This window comes from Sander vitreus, chromosome 24 (genome assembly GCF_031162955.1).
Source record: "Sander vitreus isolate 19-12246 chromosome 24, sanVit1, whole genome shotgun sequence".
NCBI classification, from domain to species: domain Eukaryota; kingdom Metazoa; phylum Chordata; class Actinopteri; order Perciformes; family Percidae; genus Sander; species Sander vitreus.
In genome coordinates, this window is record NC_135878.1 from 12,737,411 (window position 1) to 12,758,874 (window position 21,464).

Genomic DNA, 21,464 nt, shown 5'->3' on the forward strand with positions numbered 1-21,464 from the left:
GTTTTTCAATGTTTTTAGTTTTTATGCTGTATGCACCACATTGACGGCCAAGAAATGCATGTTCCTTGGGAGTGTTTTAATCCAAACCATGATCTTTTACCTAATCTTAACTAGCCGTTTTTGGTGCCTAATCTTAACTTTTGTCGCGGTAAAATGCTCATATTTTGGGGACTAAATTTAACCGTAATCTCCGCTGAAACAAGCGGAAGCTCGTGGTGCTCTGTACTCGGCTCAAAGGCACCTATTTTCGGCTAAACACATCTACTAAATGCCACTGATACAACTGAGCTGTCACGGAGGTCTGTAGCCCGCTCAAAGTCACCCATTTTCTGCTAAACACATCTACTAACTGCCACTGACACGACTGAGCTGTGACTGAGGTCCGTAGCGTGCGTTATGAAGCTCTGTAGCGGCTAAAACAACTGGCGCTCGGCGTCATGGAGCTCTTAGCCACCCGGCGTCACGTGACCAGCCGGCGGTCTCCTGGGATATCATACGCTGTGGTGTACATACGTTTTTGTACGATATCGGACCCGTTCCTGAGAATGTGCTGTGTTTTCCGTGGCTTTTTTTTCAACCTTTGGTAGATTTTTGGTGCTGAATGTGAAGCCAACATTTGTTACACTAACACGTCTTCAGAGGTGTGAACATCAGATATCTGTTTACTGTATTCATACGCATGTTATAACGTGTAAAACGTTGCATCACACATTCAGACATGTTTTTGTGCTTTTCCATGTTGCTTTTGTTAAAGGGTTTTCAACATTTTTGTGGCTTTTTTTTAACCTTTGGTTGTTTTTTGGTGCTGAATGTAAAGCCAACAATGTGTCGTCTTCAGAGGTGCGAACATCAGATATAACAACATTTACAAAGTTGCATCACACATTCAAACATGTACACAGAAACTGGAAACCATATCTTCTGTAGCCGCAGTTTTCTCTGTGCACGTGTTAATATGCCTTAATAAAAGGTTTTCCTCACAAACTGTATTCATGGATTCATTTTCTGTTGAAGAGCTGCCGCCTGTTGGTTTTATTTACAGTGGATTTATTGAGAAGCTGTGTGAGCAATGTACCTTTACATTTAGAGAATATAAAAGGACTTATTTACAGTTTGGGGCAGAACATGACCTTTCTGTTTTCGTCGCTTTTTTCAACGATGTTAATATTTTTTTATAACTCTTCTGTCGCTTTCTTGGAATTTTTTGTCACTTTTTTCAAAGTTTTAGTTTTTTGTCTGTTTCAATCACTTTGTAACGTTTTTTTGTCGCTTATTTAGATTTTTTTTCTTCTTCTTGTTTTGTGTTTTTTTTTTAAGTTTAATTTTTTTTTCTGGTTTATTCATGTTTTTGTCGCCTTCTTAAATGCTTTTGTCACTTTTTTTGGATGTTTTCATACATGATTAAGCGTGTACACACTGTAAACCCCGAACAGTACTGCTAACTTATAAATTGTACAAACCAAACAATTAAAATCCGTCGCAAAGTTAATAGTACTTAAAACTTTATTCTTAATGAGTTATCTAGTTTTATTTTTATGTGGATCAACATTTCTGAGTTAACACCTGTACTTCAATGATTATTTTTACGGGATTGTGGGGACTCCGGATGATGCAACTAGTGTTAGCATTTCCGTCTTCCCCCCTGACCGGACCGACGTCTCCTGCCCTGGGCGGGTGAGCCGGACGGTTATGGGATTGTGGTATGCCACAGATACAGTGTTTTCAATTTGTGCATACTTATACCTACATACCTATATATTGTTCTTATAATTTATCCGTGTTGATATTTATTAATGTTTTACAATGGGAGCAACTGTAATGTTACCCAAATCCCCCCAGAGATCACTTTATTACAGAAATTTCTACAACAGGGTGCATTCATGAATTGCAGTCAGTCCCTGGTGCATGTCCATGATTTATAATTACAATATTATAGTCTGTATAAAGCAATGGTGTACCAGTTGGAACTCAGGAATGTTTATATATTATCATCTTAACTCTGCAATAATATGTCGCACTATTGGTTTAAGTCTGGATTAGCTTCAGCTCTTGTAGTTTGTTCCAGCAGGGTCCTTAAGTCCAACAGTGCATCCTGCAACACATCAATCAGTGCAAACGGCACCTCATTGGCCTGATGGGCTTTATAAGTCAAGCTGAGTTCAATGTTATCATTCTTGATTCCATAGAGGAGTTCGTACATTCCAGGTTCACTGGAAAAACATACCCGACATCCAGCCTTGTTGCGTACCTGGTGAAAAGGGACAAAAGTGAAATGGCAGCGGTTAGTTATTGTTGTAGCACTGAGTACTTTATACGTGTTTTCTGTGAATTGTAGTGGATCTTCTTTTGGGGTTAAGCAGGAACTTCCAGCAACATTTTCTGGGACATATTCCATTTGTATGGTGAATGATACTGGCTATCAACCTAATGGTACTGGATACCGGTCCTTACCTGACTTGAATAGAGTTCCACCTTGTCCTTGTCTAAGGTTTTATAGAAGGAGCTGTCTGTGAAGATCTCAGGCATTGAGATTTTTTCCTCAACAGCCTGCATCTTCAGAGCCCAGAGGTGGCTGGATATGTCATGGCCGTCCCTTGCCTGTTAGGATGGAGACAATACAATATGTTTACAAAGTCGAACACATGTGGTATTAAAGGAACCCTGTGGAATTCTCTTCTACATAATTCAGTTTTTTGCACTAAAGCCCATCGTGTGGCCTTGAGGTATAACACGTGTTAGATGTATTTTCTTCCTTAAAGCAAAACCTGGCCTAAAACTAACCGGATTCATCCTCAAAGTTTGGATTCATCACTGTTTACAATCAGATCTTCTTCTTCCCTACCATTGCTGGTGCATTGCAGAAAAGTATATTGCAGTAACTGCTTACACATTGTAACGATCACTAATAATCTAGAGCACCATCCTCTTGTTTCCTATTGGATCAGTGTCTGCTGCTGCTGATCATTGGGGCGCTTTTAACGGACGTCACAGGAGAGTCAAAAAAGGGCATTTACTATCTAATTGGGATGTTTTGGGACCGACTGGAGGGGATTTTCTATGGAAAAAGTACACACAGCAATACACGCAAATTACATTTAACCATGTATCCATCCTCACGCTTATCCGGTATCGGGTCGCGGGGGTAGCAGCTCCAGCAGGGGACCCCAAACTTCCCTTTCCCGAGCCACATTAACCAGCTCCGACTGGGGGATCCCGAGGCGTTCCCAGGCCAGGTTGGAGATATAATCCCTCCACCTAGTCCTGGGTCTTCCCTGAGGCCTCCTCCCAGCTGGACGTGCCTGGAACACCACCCTAGGGAGGCGCCCAGGGGGCATCCTTACCAGATGCCCGAACCACCTCAACTGGCTCCTTTCGACGCGAAGGAGCAGCGGCTCTACACCGAGTTCCTCACGGATGACTGAGCTTCTCACCCTATCTCTAAGGGAGACGCCAGCTACCCTCCTGAGGAAACCCATTTCGGCCGCTTGTACCCTGTATCTTGTTCTTTCCGTCATGACCCAGCCTTCATGACCATAGGTGAGGGTAGGAACAAAAACTGACCGGTAGATTGAGAGCTTTGCCTTCTGGGTCAGCTCTCTTTTCGTCACAACGGTGCAATAAATTGAATGTAATATCGCACCCGCTGCGCCGATTCTCCGACCAATCTCCCGCTCCATTGTGCCCTCACTCTCGAACAAGACCCCAAGGTACTTGAACTCCTTCACTTGGGGTAAGGACTCATTCCCTACCTGGAGAAGGCACTCCATCGGTTTCCTGCTGAGAACCATGGCCTCCGATTTAGAGGTGCTAATCCTCATCCCAGCCGCTTCACACTCGGCTGCAAACCGATCCAGTGAGTGCTGAAGGTCACAGGCCGATGATGCCATCAGGACCACATCATCTGCAAAAAGCAGCGATGAGATCCCCAGCCCACCGAACTGCAACCCCTCTCCACCCCGACTACGCCTCGATATCCTGTCCATAAATACTACAAACAGGATTGGTGACAAAGCGCAGCCCTGGCGGAGGCCAACTCTCACCTGAAACGAGTCCGACTTACTGCCGAGCACCCAGACACAGCTCTCGCTTTGGTCGTACAGAGATTGGATGGCCCTGAGAAGGGACCCACTCACCCCGTACTCCTGCAGCACCTCCCACAGTATCTCCCGGGGCACCCAGTCATACGCCTTTTCCAGATCCACAAAACACATGTAGACCGGTTGGGCATACTCCCAGGCTCCCTTCAGGATCCTTGCGAGAGTAAAGATCTGGTCCGTTGTTCCACGACCAGGACGGAATCCGCATTGTTCCTCTTCAACCTGAGGTTCGACTATCGACCGAACCTTCCTTTTCAGCACCTTGGAGTAGACTTTACAGGGGAGGCTGAGAAGTGTGATACCCCTGTAATTGGCACACACCCTCAGGTCTCCCTTTTTAAAAAGGGGAACCACCACCCCGGTCTGCCACTCCTTAGGCACCGTCCCAGACTTCCACGCAATGTTGAAGAGGCGTGTCAACCAAGACAACCCCTCCACACCCAGAGCTTTAAGCATTTCTGGACGGATCTCATCAATCCCTGGGGCTTTGCCACTGTGGAGTTGTTTAACTACCTCAGCAACTTCCACCAGGGAAATTGATGACAATCCCCCATCATCCTCCAGCTTTGCCTCTACCATAGAGGGCGTATTAGTTGGATTTAGGAGTTCCTCAAAGTGCTCCTTCCACCGCCCTATTACCTCCTCAGTTGAGGTCAACAGCATCCCATCCTTACTGTACACAGCTTGGATGGTTCTTCGCTTCCCCCTCCTGAGGTGGCGAACGGTTTTCCAGAAGCACCTTGGTGCCGACCGAAAGTCCTTCTCCATGTCTTCTCTGAATTTCTCCCACACCCACTGCTTTGCCTCTTTCACGGCAGAGGCTGCAGCCATTCGGTACCTTGCAACTGCCTCCGGAGTCCTCTGGGATAACATATCCCGGAAAGACTCCTTCAGTCGGACGGCTTCCCTGACCACCAGTGTCCACCACGGTGTTCGTGGGTTACCACCCCTTGAGGCACCTAAGACCCTAAGACTACAGCTCCTCACCGCAGCTTCAGCAATGGAAACTTTGAACATTGTCCACTCGGGTTCAATGCCCCCAGCCTCCACAGGGATTCATGAAAAGCTCTGCCGGAGGTGTGAGTTGAAAGTCTGTCGGACAGGGGCCTCCTCCAGACCTTCCCAATTTACCCTCACTACCCGTTTGGGCTTACCAGGTCTGTCCAGAGTCTTCCCCCACCCCCTGACCCAACTCACCACCAGATGGTGATCGGTTGACAGCTCCGCCCCTCTCTTCACCCGAGTGTCCAAAAATACGGCCTCAGATCAGATGAAACGATTATAAAATCGATCATTGACCTTTGGCCTAGGGTGCTCTGGTACCAAGTACACTTATGAGCATCCCTATGTTTGAACATGGTGTTCGTTAAAGATAATCCATGACTAGCACAGAAGTCCAACAACAAACAACCACTCTGGTTTAGATCAGGGAGGCCGTTCCTCCCAATCACGCCTCTCCATGTGTCTCCATCATTGCCCACATATGCGTTGAAGTCCCCCAGCAGAACTATGGAGTCCCCCACTGGAGCCCCATGCAGGACTCCACTCAAGGTCTCCAAGAAGGCCAAGAATCCCCAGCCTATTAGCACTCCTCACCTGTTGCCTGTTTGAACTCGTTCTACAAGAACCCTCTCCATGGCTCAGTTGTTGTCTGGTCTCATCACTATAGGACTCCACATGTCATTTGGACTCTCCCATTTTGGCTGCTGTGCCAGATCTTCCTGTGTGTATCTCCTGAGAAGTTAAGTTTATCTCCTAGCCTGTGTCTTTGACTGGGTTTCCTGAGCTTTTCTGTATTTTTGAATTGAAGTTCCCCGAGTTTTTTCCCTAGATTTTTGGGTGGAAGTTTCCAGAGTTTTTCTGTAATTGTTACTTTTGTACCCATCCAAGACCTCCATTAAAGATATTCGGATGGTATTCTGTGTCCTGAGTCTGAGTCTGTGACAGTAAAAGGACAACTGTTTATAACAAACCAACAACAGTTATTGCTAAAAGGCATCTTTACACTGAACATACACTGAACTGAAGTGTTGAGTGGTGCTGTGAATGATACTCACCAATTTAGTGTGCCATGTGTGTGTCTTTATAGCCTTCTCCAATAAATCAACCTTCTCCGAGTTCTGCGCAAAACAAGAAGAAGACAGGAATGTTACAACTCATCACTTGTAGTTGGTTAGTGTTTATTATTGTGATTTCTGTTCAGAAATAGTATAATATAAAGCAAGCCAAGTCTCTCTGATATCAACACATTTGTCATTACATAGAGTTACATTATAAAAGAGTTGCATTACAACTTTCCCTCTCTTCAGACCTGTTTGTTAGGGTCATCAAAGGCCTTGACAAAGGTAACTGAGGCAGGCAAGTTTATATTGGTAAAACTTAAACGGCCCACTCTGAAGTTACGCATGGAAACACATTCCAGCGCTGCAGGGATCTTCTGGTGTATTCTGACAAAAGAAAGGAGAAAACTGTGTTTCAATATACAGTGCCCTGAATCTTTTTGACCAATCAAAAAAAAAGTTATACTGGAGCTCAGCAAACAGTCAGTATAATGTTTCACTAACTATCCAGTTTGATTTTGCTGAGGGCATTTGTTTATCCATTACTCCAGTTTCTGATGGGAAAATGTAATGTAATCATTCTGTTTCTTTAACAATGAAGCTTTTTTAAGCACAACCTGAATGTGTGAATCAATTTCATTTCAGTTTGACAAGATTCTCTGTTGCTGCCTTACTGTATGGTCAAGGGTTTTTATGCAACCTTTGCCACTCTAGTTAACCTTGGTTAAATAACATGACAGTAGTATAAAGCCTGTACAAAAAGACAGTCCATCTCCACATTACTTTTAGGCACCTCACCTGTAGTAGGCCAGCTGTATCGCCATCTGTACAAAAGCATCAGGGCTTAACTTGAAGGCCTTTATAAGATTTTTCCCAAAGTGTTTGAATACCGTAGTCCTCATACCCTGGCTTTGTGCCCATCTGTGGGGTTGGGAATGGGAGACAATTCTGGACAGTTAGACTTTTCTTGGGTAGTTTGACAGAGGTTTGCAGAAGTGTTTGACAGCACTGGAACATTTCAATGTCATTATAGGAACCACACTAAGCTAGTTTGAGCCCCATTTACCAGATCTATCTCACTTTGTTCATGTTTAAAATGAACCCTCCATACACACTAAAGTTAGTCAGGGTGTTCCACAAGGCTCTGTGCTTGGACCTATTCTATTTATGTATGCTTCCTTTAGGCAAAATTATTAGGAAACACTCCATAATTGGAATTCTGCAACAGCTTCTTCTCACAAGCCATCAGACTCCTGAACTCTTAACCACTTTACTGAATTCCCTGCAGTGAGCCACTGGACTGTGATACTACAATAACATTGTTTAACATGTGCAATAACTGTATTCATAGGCCGCCATTTACTACATGAGAGTATTATAAAGTGTGCATGTCTGTAAAGGAGAGTGTTGTGGGTAGCCATAGAACCCATTTTCATTTAGAGATCTTGAGGTGAGAGGTCAAGGGACTCCTTAAAAATGTACATGCCAGTTTTTCCCTTTCCACAATTTAGTCTAACTTTGGAGCATTATTTAGCACCCTTCCTGTCAGGTTTCCTCTGTAGTTGCCATAATTCACTGCAAAGAACCATTGATCACTTTTATTTATATAGTCATGTAATGCATTGCATTAGCCATTTATATTTGAATGTGGCCGTGTAGAGGGTGAGACATGAGGTTGGTTCATTTTCAGGTGGACTGTGTTTTATAAAGTGAAACATGCCTGCATGTCTGTATGCAGATTTATAAGTCAGATTTTTTTTTGGTGCAAGCAATTTTCTGCTTTTGAGAGCATGTAGACTTTTAGTATGAATCCTACGCACTGTGTAGTAAATGAGACCCAGGTCATTGGGTGTTTATGTAACTGTCACAACTAAAAGCTGTTCTCACATGTCCAGGTGCCGCTTGGCCTCCTCAATGTCCATCTTGAGTTCTGGTGTGATGTTGAAGTGTAGTCTCTGGGGTTCGGGAAGCGGCTCCAAGGGAGACTGCACCACCTGTGGCTTTTTCCTGTTTTCACACAAATGATACATGAGAGGGAACAGAAGGGAATTAAATGAAAAACAAAAGTCACATAAAAATACACACTAACCAAGCACATCTGACAGCTAAAATACCAGGAGCAAACAAAAGATCTAAAATGATTGTGTCTTAATAAGCCAAAAAGAAAAAAAAAAGAAACTGGATCTAAGATAATGCAGATCGATTTGGGACAAGGTTGAATTAAATGTCTGATTTGGAATAAGTGGATAAAGTAACGCTTAGAAGAAGAAAGCCCATAAACCAAAGAACTAAACACAAGAGGAAAAGCCTGAATGCTTACTGGAATGGACAAAACAAACGGGCATAGAACAAAGGGGAAGACTCTGTTGACCCTGAATGCCTTATGCAAAACTTCGAAGCAAATGTTCTTTTACTGCACTTATTGTACGAAAAGCATTCTTTGGTTATGTATACAGTGGAGGTACTGCATGTTTCATCTGCATGTAAGCAGTACAGTAAGTCTTCAGACTTTCCCTCAAGTTACCAGCTAACTCTAGCGCTAGCTGGCTAGCTTAGTTGGCAGAATGCAAAACAAGACATTTTTAGGTGACCAAAATGTTCCAGTTAACTTTGATGAAGTTAAAACACACAGTGAGGGGGGGTCAAAGTTTATGATGATAACAGCGACAACACCCAAAAAACAAGTGTAGATCTATTTTAATGTCCACAGTGCCATGGATACCCATTGCTAAGCCTCTGTCCTGATTGACACGTCGACGTGTAGCCTGGGACCATAACTTACTGAATGAACATCATGCTGTATGGAAAAGACTTAATGTAGTGATTTAAGACCAAAAACTCACAATGAAAATGTTTATTGAGGTAATAAATCAAGTGAAAAGTAGTTGGTTCATTTTCTCGTAGATCTCACTTATCTACACTTATTTTTTTCCACTGCTGGAAATTACATACTTTGACCATTATTTTTTACAGTCTACGGTTAGACCTCAAGAAGGGTGAACAACACTGAATGTAAACAGAAACGTTGTTCACATCAAAACTCCACAGGGGCACTTTTGAATAGCTCGGTATTGTAGACATATGTGTGATTGGACAAAGACCATTTCACCGGTCAGTGCCACAGCAAGATGTTATGATTTTAAACTATGTGTACACTTGCCTAACTTTTTATCATGTGATTATTACAGCAAATCAAAACACCTACACTTACAAAAGCGTATATATTGTTGGTCTACTCACATTAGGGGTAAAAAATGTGCGCACATGTCCACGACGACTACACCATCAGCAGTGGCATTCAAGGTGTTAACACCACATAACCCGTCTTCTCCAATAATTATCTGAAAAAATATTTTTTTTAAAACACACAATTAGCATTACATCACAACTTCTCATGAGTCTGTGTATGTGTGACTGTGTTGCTGAAGTTATTCTAACCAGTGAATGCTTAAGGGAGAAGTTTAGACTTGCTCAGCAGTTGATTGGTGCTTTTATTGTACTGATTATTATTGACTATGATTACTGGTTAGCCATGATGGATCAGCTGATACAGCAGTAAACTGTATCATGAATGCACTCTAGACATGCATTTATGCAGAGAAACAAGAGAGAGAGAAATGTATTCAACAATAACAAGGTTTCTTCTGGCTGTTTGTTTTCAAATTTGTGATATCAGTCCCAAGTCCTCGTGCCAGAAAAAGAAAAAAAACCCTCAGTGTTTAGTGTATATTTTTCCTTTGTGTTATATCACCTGCAGCCCCTTGTCAAACCAACGGTTTCCACTGTTCCACTGACTGCCTCCTCCGTGCATCATCGAGTCAGTGGCATTGTTGTCAAACGTCTCATCCGGGGGCAACGCTCCATCCAAACACACTGTGAAGATGCTGCTTTGGATAGCCAGCACTGACTCTTTGTTGGTCTTATCTAATAATAATAATAATACAAATAATAATTTGTATGGCAGCTTTAAAACAGAGTTTCCAATGTGCTTTGACAGACAAAGCAGGATATCCAGGGGTCAATATAACAACAGAGGGCTAAACAGTGGGGCTAAACGTTAGCAGGACAACATTTGGGTAAATAAAAACAAGAGGACAAAAGAGTAGTAGAGAGAAGACAAAATAGAAAACAATTAAAAAAACATAGCAAATAAAAAAAGGGGAAAAGCATTTTGACGTGTCACTGCCTTTTTATGTGTATTCAAAGAACATATTAAGGCTCAAAAACTTAAACACTAAAAAAGTAACAAAACTGTCAAACTGTATGGTGAACTTAATAGAATAATGTATTTTTTTTTGTATTATAGGTTATTCATCCTCATTTTATATACTGTATAGTAGTACTCCCCTAAAATTACTTACAGAAGGACCCCAAAGCACTCAATATGCAACTCTATATGCACACTATACCCTACTACTTACACACTGTGTACTTCTACTTCAGAGGAAAACATTTTCCGACTACATTAACCTGACAGAGAATGTTGCAGATTCAAAATTTGGTCAAAAAATATAAAACAATTAAAATATAGAGTAATCACAAACATTTTCCTCCAGTAGGCATGGACGACATACGCCACCCAATCCGATACGTTATGAGAGCCATTCAGCAAAAATCTGCCTAAATCAACCACAATAATCAGACCGAGTATAGAGTTGGACTCAGAAAGACGGAGTTAGCCGGCTCAAAAATGTGAGTGTGTTGCTGGGGGCGGAAGAAAAGGTGGAAGGCAATGCAAATAAATAGTTTCAGAGTAACCCTAACACTAACTACATTTTAGGGATTTTAGTGCTGTCTTTCGTCAACAATACATGTTGACATTGCCACAGTCAGCGTCATTATTATCGTAAATGAATCTATAAATAAATAAGTAAAAAAATCAATGATGTTACCATTTATGCAAAGTAATGTGTAGTTCTCTGTCTACATAGAGGGAGAAATAACACTATTCCAACAAAAATAAATATAGTGAATGTGAATTATTATTATTATGGAACGGACCAAAAAAAAAAGGAACACTGGCACTGGCTGCCCTTAAGCAAGGCACCAAACCCCCAACTGTGCATGGGCAACTCTCTCGTTTTGACATCTCGCCAGTAATGCATGAGTATAATGCAGGTCTTGTTTGCATGTGTGTGTATTTCAGGCCTGTGTGTATGATGCTTAGTATAAGTTTACAGTTCCTGCTACAAGATCACCTTTCTTACTGTAGACAATAAGTTGATTTCACAGGTTCTCATAAATGAGTGCAGAGTTGTTCTCACCCTTGATGAGGTCGATGTAGGTTTTGCCCCAGATGTCACGATGCTCGGTGGTGAGGATGCCGACAGGCTCCACGTTGTTCTGTAGTGAGGAGTTGCAGATCCTCTCCAGTTGAACACAGAGCTGATCAACTGTCAGTGGAGTCCCATCACTGTTGTACACGTCCAGCACAAAGAACTTAATCCAAAGGGAAGAAACACATGAAAGCAAGACTGGATTACCAACTGAACAAATCTCAGGTGACCCACAGGGCCTCAGGGTGTCTGTGTGGAAATTACTTTGTGGTGATTTGATTTACAATCATTATGAACAGCATCACGTTTTTACTTGGCAATGTATACCTGAAACTGGGTTGTTGAAGGATTGCAAGTGTAGACATTTGCATAAAAAACCTGAAGAAGAAAACTATTCCTGTTGCAGAAACATGGTGTTCTGAAAGGAAAAGAGTTTAGCTGTTGCATGCAAGCCAGGGAAATAGTTGAGATATCCTGGGGTCTTGTTCATGAGTGAGGCTAAGAGCATGAGGTTGACAGCTGGACTGGTGCACTGTTGGCAGTGATGCGGATGACTTAACGGACTGTCAAGGTAAAGAGGAGGTAAGCCTAAAGGTGAAGTAGCCTACTTGACTTAGTGGTGGATGTATGTTCCAACTCTCAACTATGGTCAGCAAGGTATGGTTGTGGGTAATAACAAAACCAATGGCATCTAATGATCTTTGGGTTCACAAGATCGAGACGAGACTTTAACACTATTTTACAGAAAACTTCAATGAAGAAATAAGAAAAAATTGTGCTTTATTCAATTGAAAGCGACAAAATGAAAAACGAGCACTGAGAGGTTTTGCCACAAGCTCAAGTGACTGGCTTATCTCCTGTATAACTAACAGTTACTCCATTACTTATTTCATATGTATGGTGCAGAGCTAGTCCATCTACTCAGAGAACCAAGGTTACAACGTAACCAAGCGTTTTCTGGCATTAGTTGAGACCAAATGTTTTGTACTTTAATTTGTCATTGTACAGTAGACAGAGAGAAATAAAGCTTATTTTACTATTGTTTCACATTGATGACATTCTGAAACACAAATAAATTACCATCCAACACTCAACAGATGATTTTTGTCAAGACAGATGCTCTTTTCTCCTCCTCTGCATTTTATTCATTGCAGCAGTAAACAAGGAAGTAGGCTACTCTAGTATCAATTCATGACCATTATAGGACAAACTGAGAACATTTCTCTTTGTTTAATATCTTTAAAAGTAAAGTTAGCTTTTGCTGTTCGCTTACCGACTGATTTTAACAGAGAAAGAGAGTGGTCTGCGCGAGACAGTGCCATAGTGAACTGCACGCTGCGACCGTGTGTGTGTCTCTTCAAAAAGAGGGATAGAGAGAGAGTGGCGGTACTCTAACGTCCCAACGCTGGGTTTTACAGCCAGTTTTTTTCTTCTTCCATCGCTCTGCAAAAGTTAACTCAGAGTCAACTTTGGAGAACGGACGGGGGGGGTTCTTCTATGCTAATTTCGAGGCTGCTGCTCTGCACTTGTGTACTGATATCGCGAGACACTTTTTACCTCAACGATAAATTTCGTTACGTTATTTGCGGCACGAGATCTCGTCACACCTCTAGAAATAATAGATTCACAATTTTTGGGGGGTTTAAATGTAGCTCATCAATTTAGATTGCTAAACAGACAGTTTCACCAGAACCCGTAAGTTGGTGTCCTATATCACTTTTTTTAATAGAAACCCTACAGCCAGTCAGAATTGAGTATTCACCCAGACCATTGTATAATGACGTGATGTTTCTCACCTGAGAGTTGTGTACAACAGTGATGTGTTTCTCTGCGTAGAACGCCACTGAATCTCTCTCCAGACCAGGGACAATGCAGGATGACAGAATCTGCTCGTACTGCTTCATACACAGCGGCTGCCCTCTTATGTAGTCAGCTGGTAGTGTACCACTGCAAACATACAAACACGAAACACTAACTCAGCCATTCAGTGTCACATACACATAGTGTCACATAGGAGTGGTGATGGCGCAGTGGATATGACACATGCCTTTGGTGTGGGAGACTCGGGTTTGATTCCCACTGCGATACAACCAATGTGTTCCTGAGCAAGACACTTAACCCCTGGTTGCTCTGACATATATAGCAATTGTAAGTCACTTTGGTTAACAGTGTCAGCTAAATGACATGTAATGTAACATACAATTCTGGCCACTGATGAACATGAAGCTGCCGCATCCAGTGGCTGTTCAGGAGCACTTTGAGTAATGTAGCTCTGCCTCCATCTTTAATGTATTTATTTATTTAACGTTTAGTCTCATCACCTACATACACATAGATTTTGGTGCAAAATACAAATACTAAATCTGATCTAACCACAGATGATAGTGTTCATAAAAGACAAATGTCTGAACTTGGATGAACTTCTACAAGTTCAACTTAAGTTGAAATCCAAACACCCTTTAATGCCATTCATATCATATTTGATACTAGACGTTCAGTGACCTCTATGTCATCCACATGACATACTTTCCTGAAAAACCTGTCATATTAAAATGATAAATTATACATGTTTTCTGCCCCCTGGTGGATTATCCATGCACTGCACTATTGGTAAAATGCAGGCTTTAAATAGAAAATCAGAAATGGCTGCCCTGATTCACTGACCTGCACGTTTTGCATGCAAATCTTTGATAATTTAAATAGAAAATACAGTAAGAATGACAGTTGTATTGTTACAAATGCTACAATATCAATATTTACTTGATTAAAGCAACTTATAATTAATTAATTTTGTATTTTGTAGCTTACTCCATAGTAAAATTGTGTTGAGAATGTATGTATCAAATGTGATACTGCATGTATTTAGACCTGTAGGACTGGCGGCGATCTCTGCTGTTTGGATTTATTGTCATATTTTAGGCTAGCGTGAAGTTAGTGGTATCACATTAAACTAGATGATTTAAGGAATCCAGTGGAATCAAGCTTGGAAGGAGGAAAAGTAATGCTCCAAAGTTTGTCTACATTTTGGTGAAAGAAGAACTGGGATATCCATTGCCAGATATTTAAATGAAAATGGGTTCTATGGGTACCCACAAGTCTCCTCTTTACAGACATGCACACTTCATGCTAATGCACATTTTTCTCATACAGTACAAATGTGTTGTTTCCATCTATTCTAAAATTGTTTGAATATTTCAGCATACTGCGGTCCGTAAACAGTCTTGGAGTTGCATAAATCATGTCTGACTGGAAAGCTGAGACTCTTGTGCATTCAAAAACAGCCATTTCATTGTAGTAAGACCATTCTTTCTTTCATTCAGAAAGTACAGTGTTCAAGATGCCCTTAGAATGATTACGGATGACAATTCAAGTGAAATGGAGCAGTTAGGGGAAGCTAAGGATGATAATGCTATAAAAAAGTGTTTTTTTGTTTATAAAAACAATGACATGTTTTGTGAACAAATAATTCGGATAAATGCCTGATGTATCAAATACGATAGAAAAATATATCATGTATTCTGGGCAGTATTTAATTGATGTTTCAGGCTTTAGAGGGGGAAAAAAAACAGCATTCAAATTCTTCATAGAACTGATTTCATATCTCTGGCTTAAGACAACATCATTTTAAAAAGCATATCACTATTTTCAGGCAGCAGTTGAAACCTCTGACCGTTCTTAATGTTAATGTGTAATTTAACTGCTTCTTCTGCCAAAAACAACATAAATATTACGGTTCACTTTTGAGCTGCACAATAGTCATTAATTATAACATTGTGTGAAACAAATCATGACGGAAAATAATTAAACAGTGAGGATGACAAAGATCTTGCGTGTCTAAGGGAAAAATTAGAACATTTTAAGCATACTACTCACTTGTCAATCATTGTCTTAATTTCCAACACAGCTGTAATGAGTTGAGCAGCACACCTGAACAAAACAAAACATGGTTATTCATTTTAATGTTCAAAAACAAACTAACAATTTGAGAATGAGAATGATTTCATAAAGGAATGGTACACGTTAGAGAGGCTGAGATATCCTGACTTTTTTACCCTCGTATACCTCGATCTCTTAAAACCCAAAATTTGAAGTCTCGACAATCCAAGATGACCCTGATGTAGTTTCTTGGCTTTTGAAAAGTTACATCCAGAGCCACAGAGGACATTATACAACAGTACGACTCCTCTTGACAACTGATTTGGGGTAACTGTCGTGTAATAATTTGTGATTATTGATTTGTCTGAAGTTGTTGAAGAGTTGATGTTGCGACTGTTTTACAGTGTGTTGATCACGAGAAAGCTTTTGATGGAGTTGATCAGTTATTTATTTAGGACACTTGAGGCTTTTGGTTATAATTATTATAATTTGTTATTTTGTAAGAAGTTTAGTGTAATAAAAATGTTTATAAATGTGGAGAGTTTATACTTTGTAAATTGTTAATTGTTTAGTAAACCATCTATAAACATTGTTTGACTGTTATAAAGTTGCATCTAATGCTAAAAATGATTAATTAATAATACGTGGTTTATAAAGCATCATGTAACACTCATTTGGCCCCATTCAATCTTTCTTTTGGTCATCTATAAAAGAGGTACTTTTTTGTACACCAATATCTGTCTAAATCATGTTAATAGATGATTTAGAAAGTATTTGTTAACCACTGACAAGGTATTATAGTCATCAGATGCAACGTAACAATAGCCAACTGTATAATTTATATTAACAGTTTACAAATGATTTCTTAAAAGCTTTACAAAACATTTGGCAATCATTAACAAATGCTTAATATAATATATAAAATGATATGAATGTGTGCAACAATAAACTGTTAATATAACATAACAATAACATTATAGCATTACTAATAATTAGTAAACATGAATAATTATCATTTAATTGTTAACAGTAAAATAACTCAAGTTTAATTAAAGATCAATTTACCGTTAATTAGTGACAGTTATATATTATAAATTGTCACCGACATTTCTTCTACTATTTTGTTAAAGGTGGATGGTGAACAGAGAGGCATCTGACAGGGTTGTCCCTCATCTAGGATGCTATACTCTCTGGCTATTGAGCCTCTCTTGAATCAACTCAGACAGGGTCAAAGGGTTAACCTTCTCAGCAAACTACCAGCTGGACTGCAGTGGAGCAGACAGGGGATGAAGTGCTTAGGTATTTTTTCCTGAATAAAAACTGGATAGGGGTAATAGAAATAGTTAGTGCCTACATGGGCTAGATGGTTGATGATGTGTGTGTGTGTGTGTGTGTGTGTGTGTGTGCGCGTGCGTGCGTGTCTGTTTACCTTATTTGTCCCTTTTTATCTCTGAAATCCATTCGTGGAAAAATCACCCCAGACCAAGCCAAGAGGGCCAAACGTTTTCTGAGATGATCAGTGATCACATAATGGTCTGTTAACTACAAATAGTAACAAAGTATAAGTGACACAAAGATACAAACAGACAGACAGATGTTTTTCACCCCTTGCGGGGTTGTACACAGTGTACGAAACCAGTTACTGGTGGTAACATTTTATTGAAGTCCCAGAATTTGAAAATGCAACACGTGTTAATATGGATCCCACGCAACTTCTAGACCTGCCCTACGAAGCAGCCCGATTGGTTGGGATTAGGCATTGACCCCAAGTAGTTAAGGTTAGGATAGCCAATTGGTCAGGGGATAGGACTTGAACAAATCGAGTCCGTTACATTGCGTAGGCATGGACACCTGGCCAATAATAGCGTGTGAATGCTATTGAAGGTCGGGTCTTGCCTAGAAGTTGTATGGGTTCCATAATAACGCAGCAAACAAGCAACTCTGTCAGAAATGCAAAAGAAGCAGCGCTGCAAGATTGAGCAGGTTTTTATTTAGTTACTATTATACCATTTGAAAAGTTAATTTAATGAATATGGTCCTCCTTTCCTCCAACTATGATAGAGACTGATATGACATTAGTTCTAGGTTCAACATTGATAACTGATCAACAGGCAGATGTCTAAATTCAGTTACTGTGGTCCTGCTCTCTTTTGTTATAGTAGTTATTTTTGCTTTGTTCATATGTAAATGTCTATGTCTTCATATGGCAAGCCAAATGACATTTCACTTTATTACAACTACGCTGTCAAATAGTTATCTAGTCAGCTCTGTGATGAAAATAATATGTTTTACATTAAATGTAAAATCATCCTAAATACTTTTTAGTACTATCACTGTGGCTTTAGGTTTGAGATTATTGAGTGTGATGACATACAGTGGGGCAAAAAAGTATTTAGTCAGCCACCAATTGTGCAAGTTCTCCCACTTAAAAAGATGAGAGAGGCCTGTAATTTTCATCATAGGTACACTTCAACTATGAGAGACAAAATGAGAAAAAAAAATCCAGAAAATCACATTGTAGGATTTTTAATGAATTTATTTGCAAATTCCTCGGGAAAATAAGTATTTGGTCACCTAAGATTTCTGGCTCTCACAGACCTGTTACTTCTTCTTTAAGAGGCTCCTCTGTCCTCCACTCGTTACCTGTATTAATGGCACCTGTTTGAACTTGTTATCAGTATAAAAGACACCTGTCCACAACCTCAAACAGTCACACTCCAAACTCCACTATGGCCAAGACCAAAGAGCTGTCAAAGGACACCAGAAACAAAATTGTAGTGAATCTGCAATAGGTAAGCAGGTTGGTGTAAAGAAATCAACTGTGGGAGAAATTATAAGAAAATGGAAGACATACAAGACCACTAATAAACTCCCTCGATCCGGGGCTCCACGCAAGATCTCACTCCGTGGGGTCAAAATGATCACAAGAACGGTGAGCAAAAATCCCAGAACCACACGGGGGGACCTAGTGAATGACCTGCAGAGAGCTGGGACTAAAGTAACAAAGGCTACCATCAGTAACACACTACGCCGCCAGGGACTCAAATCCTGCAGTGCCAGACGTGTCCCCCTGCTTAAGCAAGTACATGTCCACGCCCGTCTGGAGTTTGCTAGAGAGCATTTGGATGATCCAGAAGAGGATTGGGAGAATGTCATACGGTCAGATGAAACCAAAATAGAACTTTTTGGTAAAAACTCAACTTGTCGTGTTTGGAGGGGAAAGAATGCTGAGTTGCATCCAAAGAACACCATACCTACTGTGAAGCATGGGGGTGGAAACATCATCCTTTGGGGCTGTTTTTATGCAAAGGGACCAGGACGACTGATCCGTGTAAAGGAAAGAATGAATGGGGCCATGTATCGTGAGATTTTGAGTGAAAACCTCCTTCCATCAGCAAGGGCATTGAAGATGAAACGTGGCTGGGTCTTTCAGCATGACAATGATCCCAAACACACCGCCCGGGCAACGAAGGAGTGGCTTCGTAAGAAGCATTTCAAGGTGCTGGAGTGGCCTAGCCAGTCTCCAGATCTCAACCCCATAGAAAATCTTTGGAGGGAGATGAAAGTCTGTGTTGCCCAGCAACAGCCCCAAAACATCACTGCTCTAGAGGAGATCTGCATGGAGGAATGGGCCAAAATACCAGCAACAGTGTGTGAAAACCTTGTGAAGACTTACAGAAAACGTTTGACCTCTGTCATTGCCAGCAAAGGGTATATAACAAAGTATTGAGATGAACTTTTGTTATTGACCAAATACTTATTTTCCACCATAAGTTGCAAATAAATTCATTAAAAATCCTACAATGTGATTTTCTGGATTTTGTTTTCTCATTTTGTCTCTCATAGTTGAAGAGAACCTATGATGAAAATTACAGGCCTCTCTCATCTTTTTAAGTGGGAGAACTTGCACAATTGGTAGCTGACTAAATACTTTTTTGCCCCACTGTATTGAAGAAAGACAACTTTCGAAATTACAGATCAAGGACTATTATTGATCATATGTGATTTATTTTGTAGCTGGCCAAAGGACAGGAGGCAGCTTGTTTTCATTCAATTTGATGATTGTATTGTAAAACCACTACTGGCTGTAACTGCAGTGTTCTGTCTTGTGTTTAGACATTTATATACTTTACATATCACATTGGCTTTAGTCAAACATCAGCTGTATCATGTTTGTCTGCAACTCTGAGCAGGTGCAGCTGCTACTTTGACCACACCCTTTCTCTCCAGTCCATCCCTCTCTTTGTGGCTCAACCCTCTCTCCAGTCCATCCCTCTCTTTCTGGCTCAACCCTCTCTCTCCAGTCCATCCCTCTCTTTCTGGCTCAACCCTCTCTCTCCAGTCCATCCCTCTCTCTCTTTCTGGCTCTAGGCCACCCCTCTCTTTCTGGCTCAACCCTGTTTTATTTAGCACTAGATTGCAATAGACCCAATTTTTCTAAGAAAGGTGTGGTGGTTTAAATGTGGTCAAGGTATACATTGTGGAGTACGATATTATTTAGTCATGGTAATCATGATTTAACTTCTAAACTTGGAGATCTTATAGAAATCCCACCCCACACTGTGTCTGTGAGCTCTCCATCACTGGCAGAAAGTGTTTGAATGGCAGTTCAAGGAGATGAGTGCACTATGAGCTGCTCATTCAGTAAACCAGGAACCAAATAACTGCAGAATGTGTGAGCAGGTCACCCCCATTGTGTCAGTGAAAGTGCCTACAGCTGTTGGTGTAGTTGTTGAGCTCACCCAGTTCTCAGTGTTGTCTGCTTTCCTCTCCAGGCCTCTCTGCAGTCTTTCACCAACACCTCCTGCTTTCCGAAACACTTCCACCAGCTCTTTTGTTCGCCTCAGCTCGTCCGGCTCCACCATGGGCTCCACGTAGCTCAGGTAGAGCTCACAGGTCTGCTGCAAAGGGGGGACAGGGATCTTGGGCAGTTCTTTCTGCTGGCTCAGGTTTCTTCCAGCAACCATGTGTGTCGATGATACAGGTTTGACCAATTGCCAGGGCTTCACCATCCCCACCTTCACCTGGAAGACACAACAATGTACTCAAATACATGCATGTTGTAACTTATGACAGCGGTTTCATCTTGACCAGATACCAGTAAGTCCTTATTGTATTACAATCTATTCTGCCAGAAGAAGACCTGGATTAAAGGGTCATTTCGTGTTTTTTTCCAACCTGGACCCATACATCGATGTCTAAGTAACTGATATATATATAAAAATCTTTGAAATTGGCACCCGGCAGCAGTTGTAAATGTGGAAGTTACACACTCAGCTTTAACATAACAGTTAAAGGGGTATAGACCCAGTGCAATAATTAAAATCAAAATATAAAATCTTTTAAGACATACGAATACAGGGTAACAAACCTTAGTTTTATGCAAGGATAAATAAGTGTACCCACATGATTTAGTCTAGCTAGTGTAATTTAATAAGGTGGTGTTACTTACCAGAGTTCTGCTGCAAATTCTCAACATTGTGCTTTCAGAGAAATCCCCACAGACTGAAGTCAGACACTATTTACCGGTTTAAATGTGTTTAAGGGATACAGGTGGATAATGTCTTTAAAAGAAAAGCTTCTGGTATATGAGAGGAGTTGGTAACAACGGCTCTGCTGCCAGCTGAACTATCTACAGACTATCTGACATCAACTGAATATAAAGGTGGACTCAGGAAGATGTCAATCACTCAGTCTAATCACACCCACACAGTCCTGGAAAAGGTCCAATCACCAATGAACACCTATGTGGGTGTTCAGGGCCTTTAATGTAATTTAATGACTGTAATGATGTCACAAACTGCCACATTGAGTACATTTGTCTATCAATATGTCTTAGCTGCAAAGTTTTTCTGACAGGGATGAGAGGTAAGCAAACACTCACACCCTACTCTATGCCCCTGGGGGCTGTTTCACAAAAGCAGAGTTTATAAATCCAGGATATCCGATAAAGCGAGGCTTGACCTAGTCTAAATCTGTACAGCCTGGCTTGGTGCGTCTCACGAAGGCCAAGCCAGGCTGAGGAGGAGCGACTAGGTCAAGCTTTAGACAGAGACAAAAGTCACCACAGGTTGAGTTAAGAGGTAAGAAAAAAAAAAGGCAAAGTAACAATAAATGTGTTTGTATTTTTGTTTGCAGATGTAGCTGATGCGGCG

The 21,464-nt window shown here is 41.0% G+C and overlaps 1 protein-coding gene across 2 annotated transcripts; it reads right to left on the reverse strand.

Moving 5' to 3' along the window:
- Positions 1 to 1,471: 1,471 nt before the first annotated feature.
- On the reverse strand, positions 1,472 to 20,952 carry LOC144512805 (carnitine O-acetyltransferase-like). Of its 2 annotated transcripts, XM_078243745.1 has the most exons (15): positions 20,762 to 20,952; positions 20,052 to 20,333; positions 16,739 to 16,851; positions 15,307 to 15,360; positions 13,230 to 13,380; positions 11,422 to 11,596; positions 9,909 to 10,081; positions 9,398 to 9,498; positions 8,045 to 8,164; positions 6,956 to 7,078; positions 6,409 to 6,544; positions 6,155 to 6,217; positions 2,452 to 2,598; positions 2,225 to 2,248; positions 1,472 to 2,092 (listed from the first exon to the last, which is right to left on the reverse strand). In XM_078243745.1, the coding sequence occupies exons 1-15, from the start codon at positions 20,786 to 20,788 to the stop codon at positions 2,018 to 2,020; spliced, it is 1,764 nt and encodes a 587-aa protein (XP_078099871.1). In that variant the 5' UTR covers positions 20,789 to 20,952; the 3' UTR covers positions 1,472 to 2,017. The 2 variants fall into 2 exon arrangements, with proteins under 2 accessions (XP_078099871.1, XP_078099870.1); XM_078243744.1 differs by having other exon boundaries at positions 1,472 to 2,248.
- Positions 20,953 to 21,464: the final 512 nt, after the last annotated feature.

Coding starts and splice junctions, on each gene's coding strand:
- LOC144512805 (XM_078243744.1), bottom strand. CDS start 20,788: ATGTTGAGAATTTGCAGCAGAACTCTG. Junction 16,852..20,051: donor CAGACAACACTGAGAACTGG/GTGAGCTCAACA, acceptor TACTATTTGTAG/TTAACAGACCATTATGTGAT. Junction 8,165..9,397: donor GCACATTTTTTACCCCTAAT/GTGAGTAGACCA, acceptor GTGTGAAAACAG/GAAAAAGCCACAGGTGGTGC.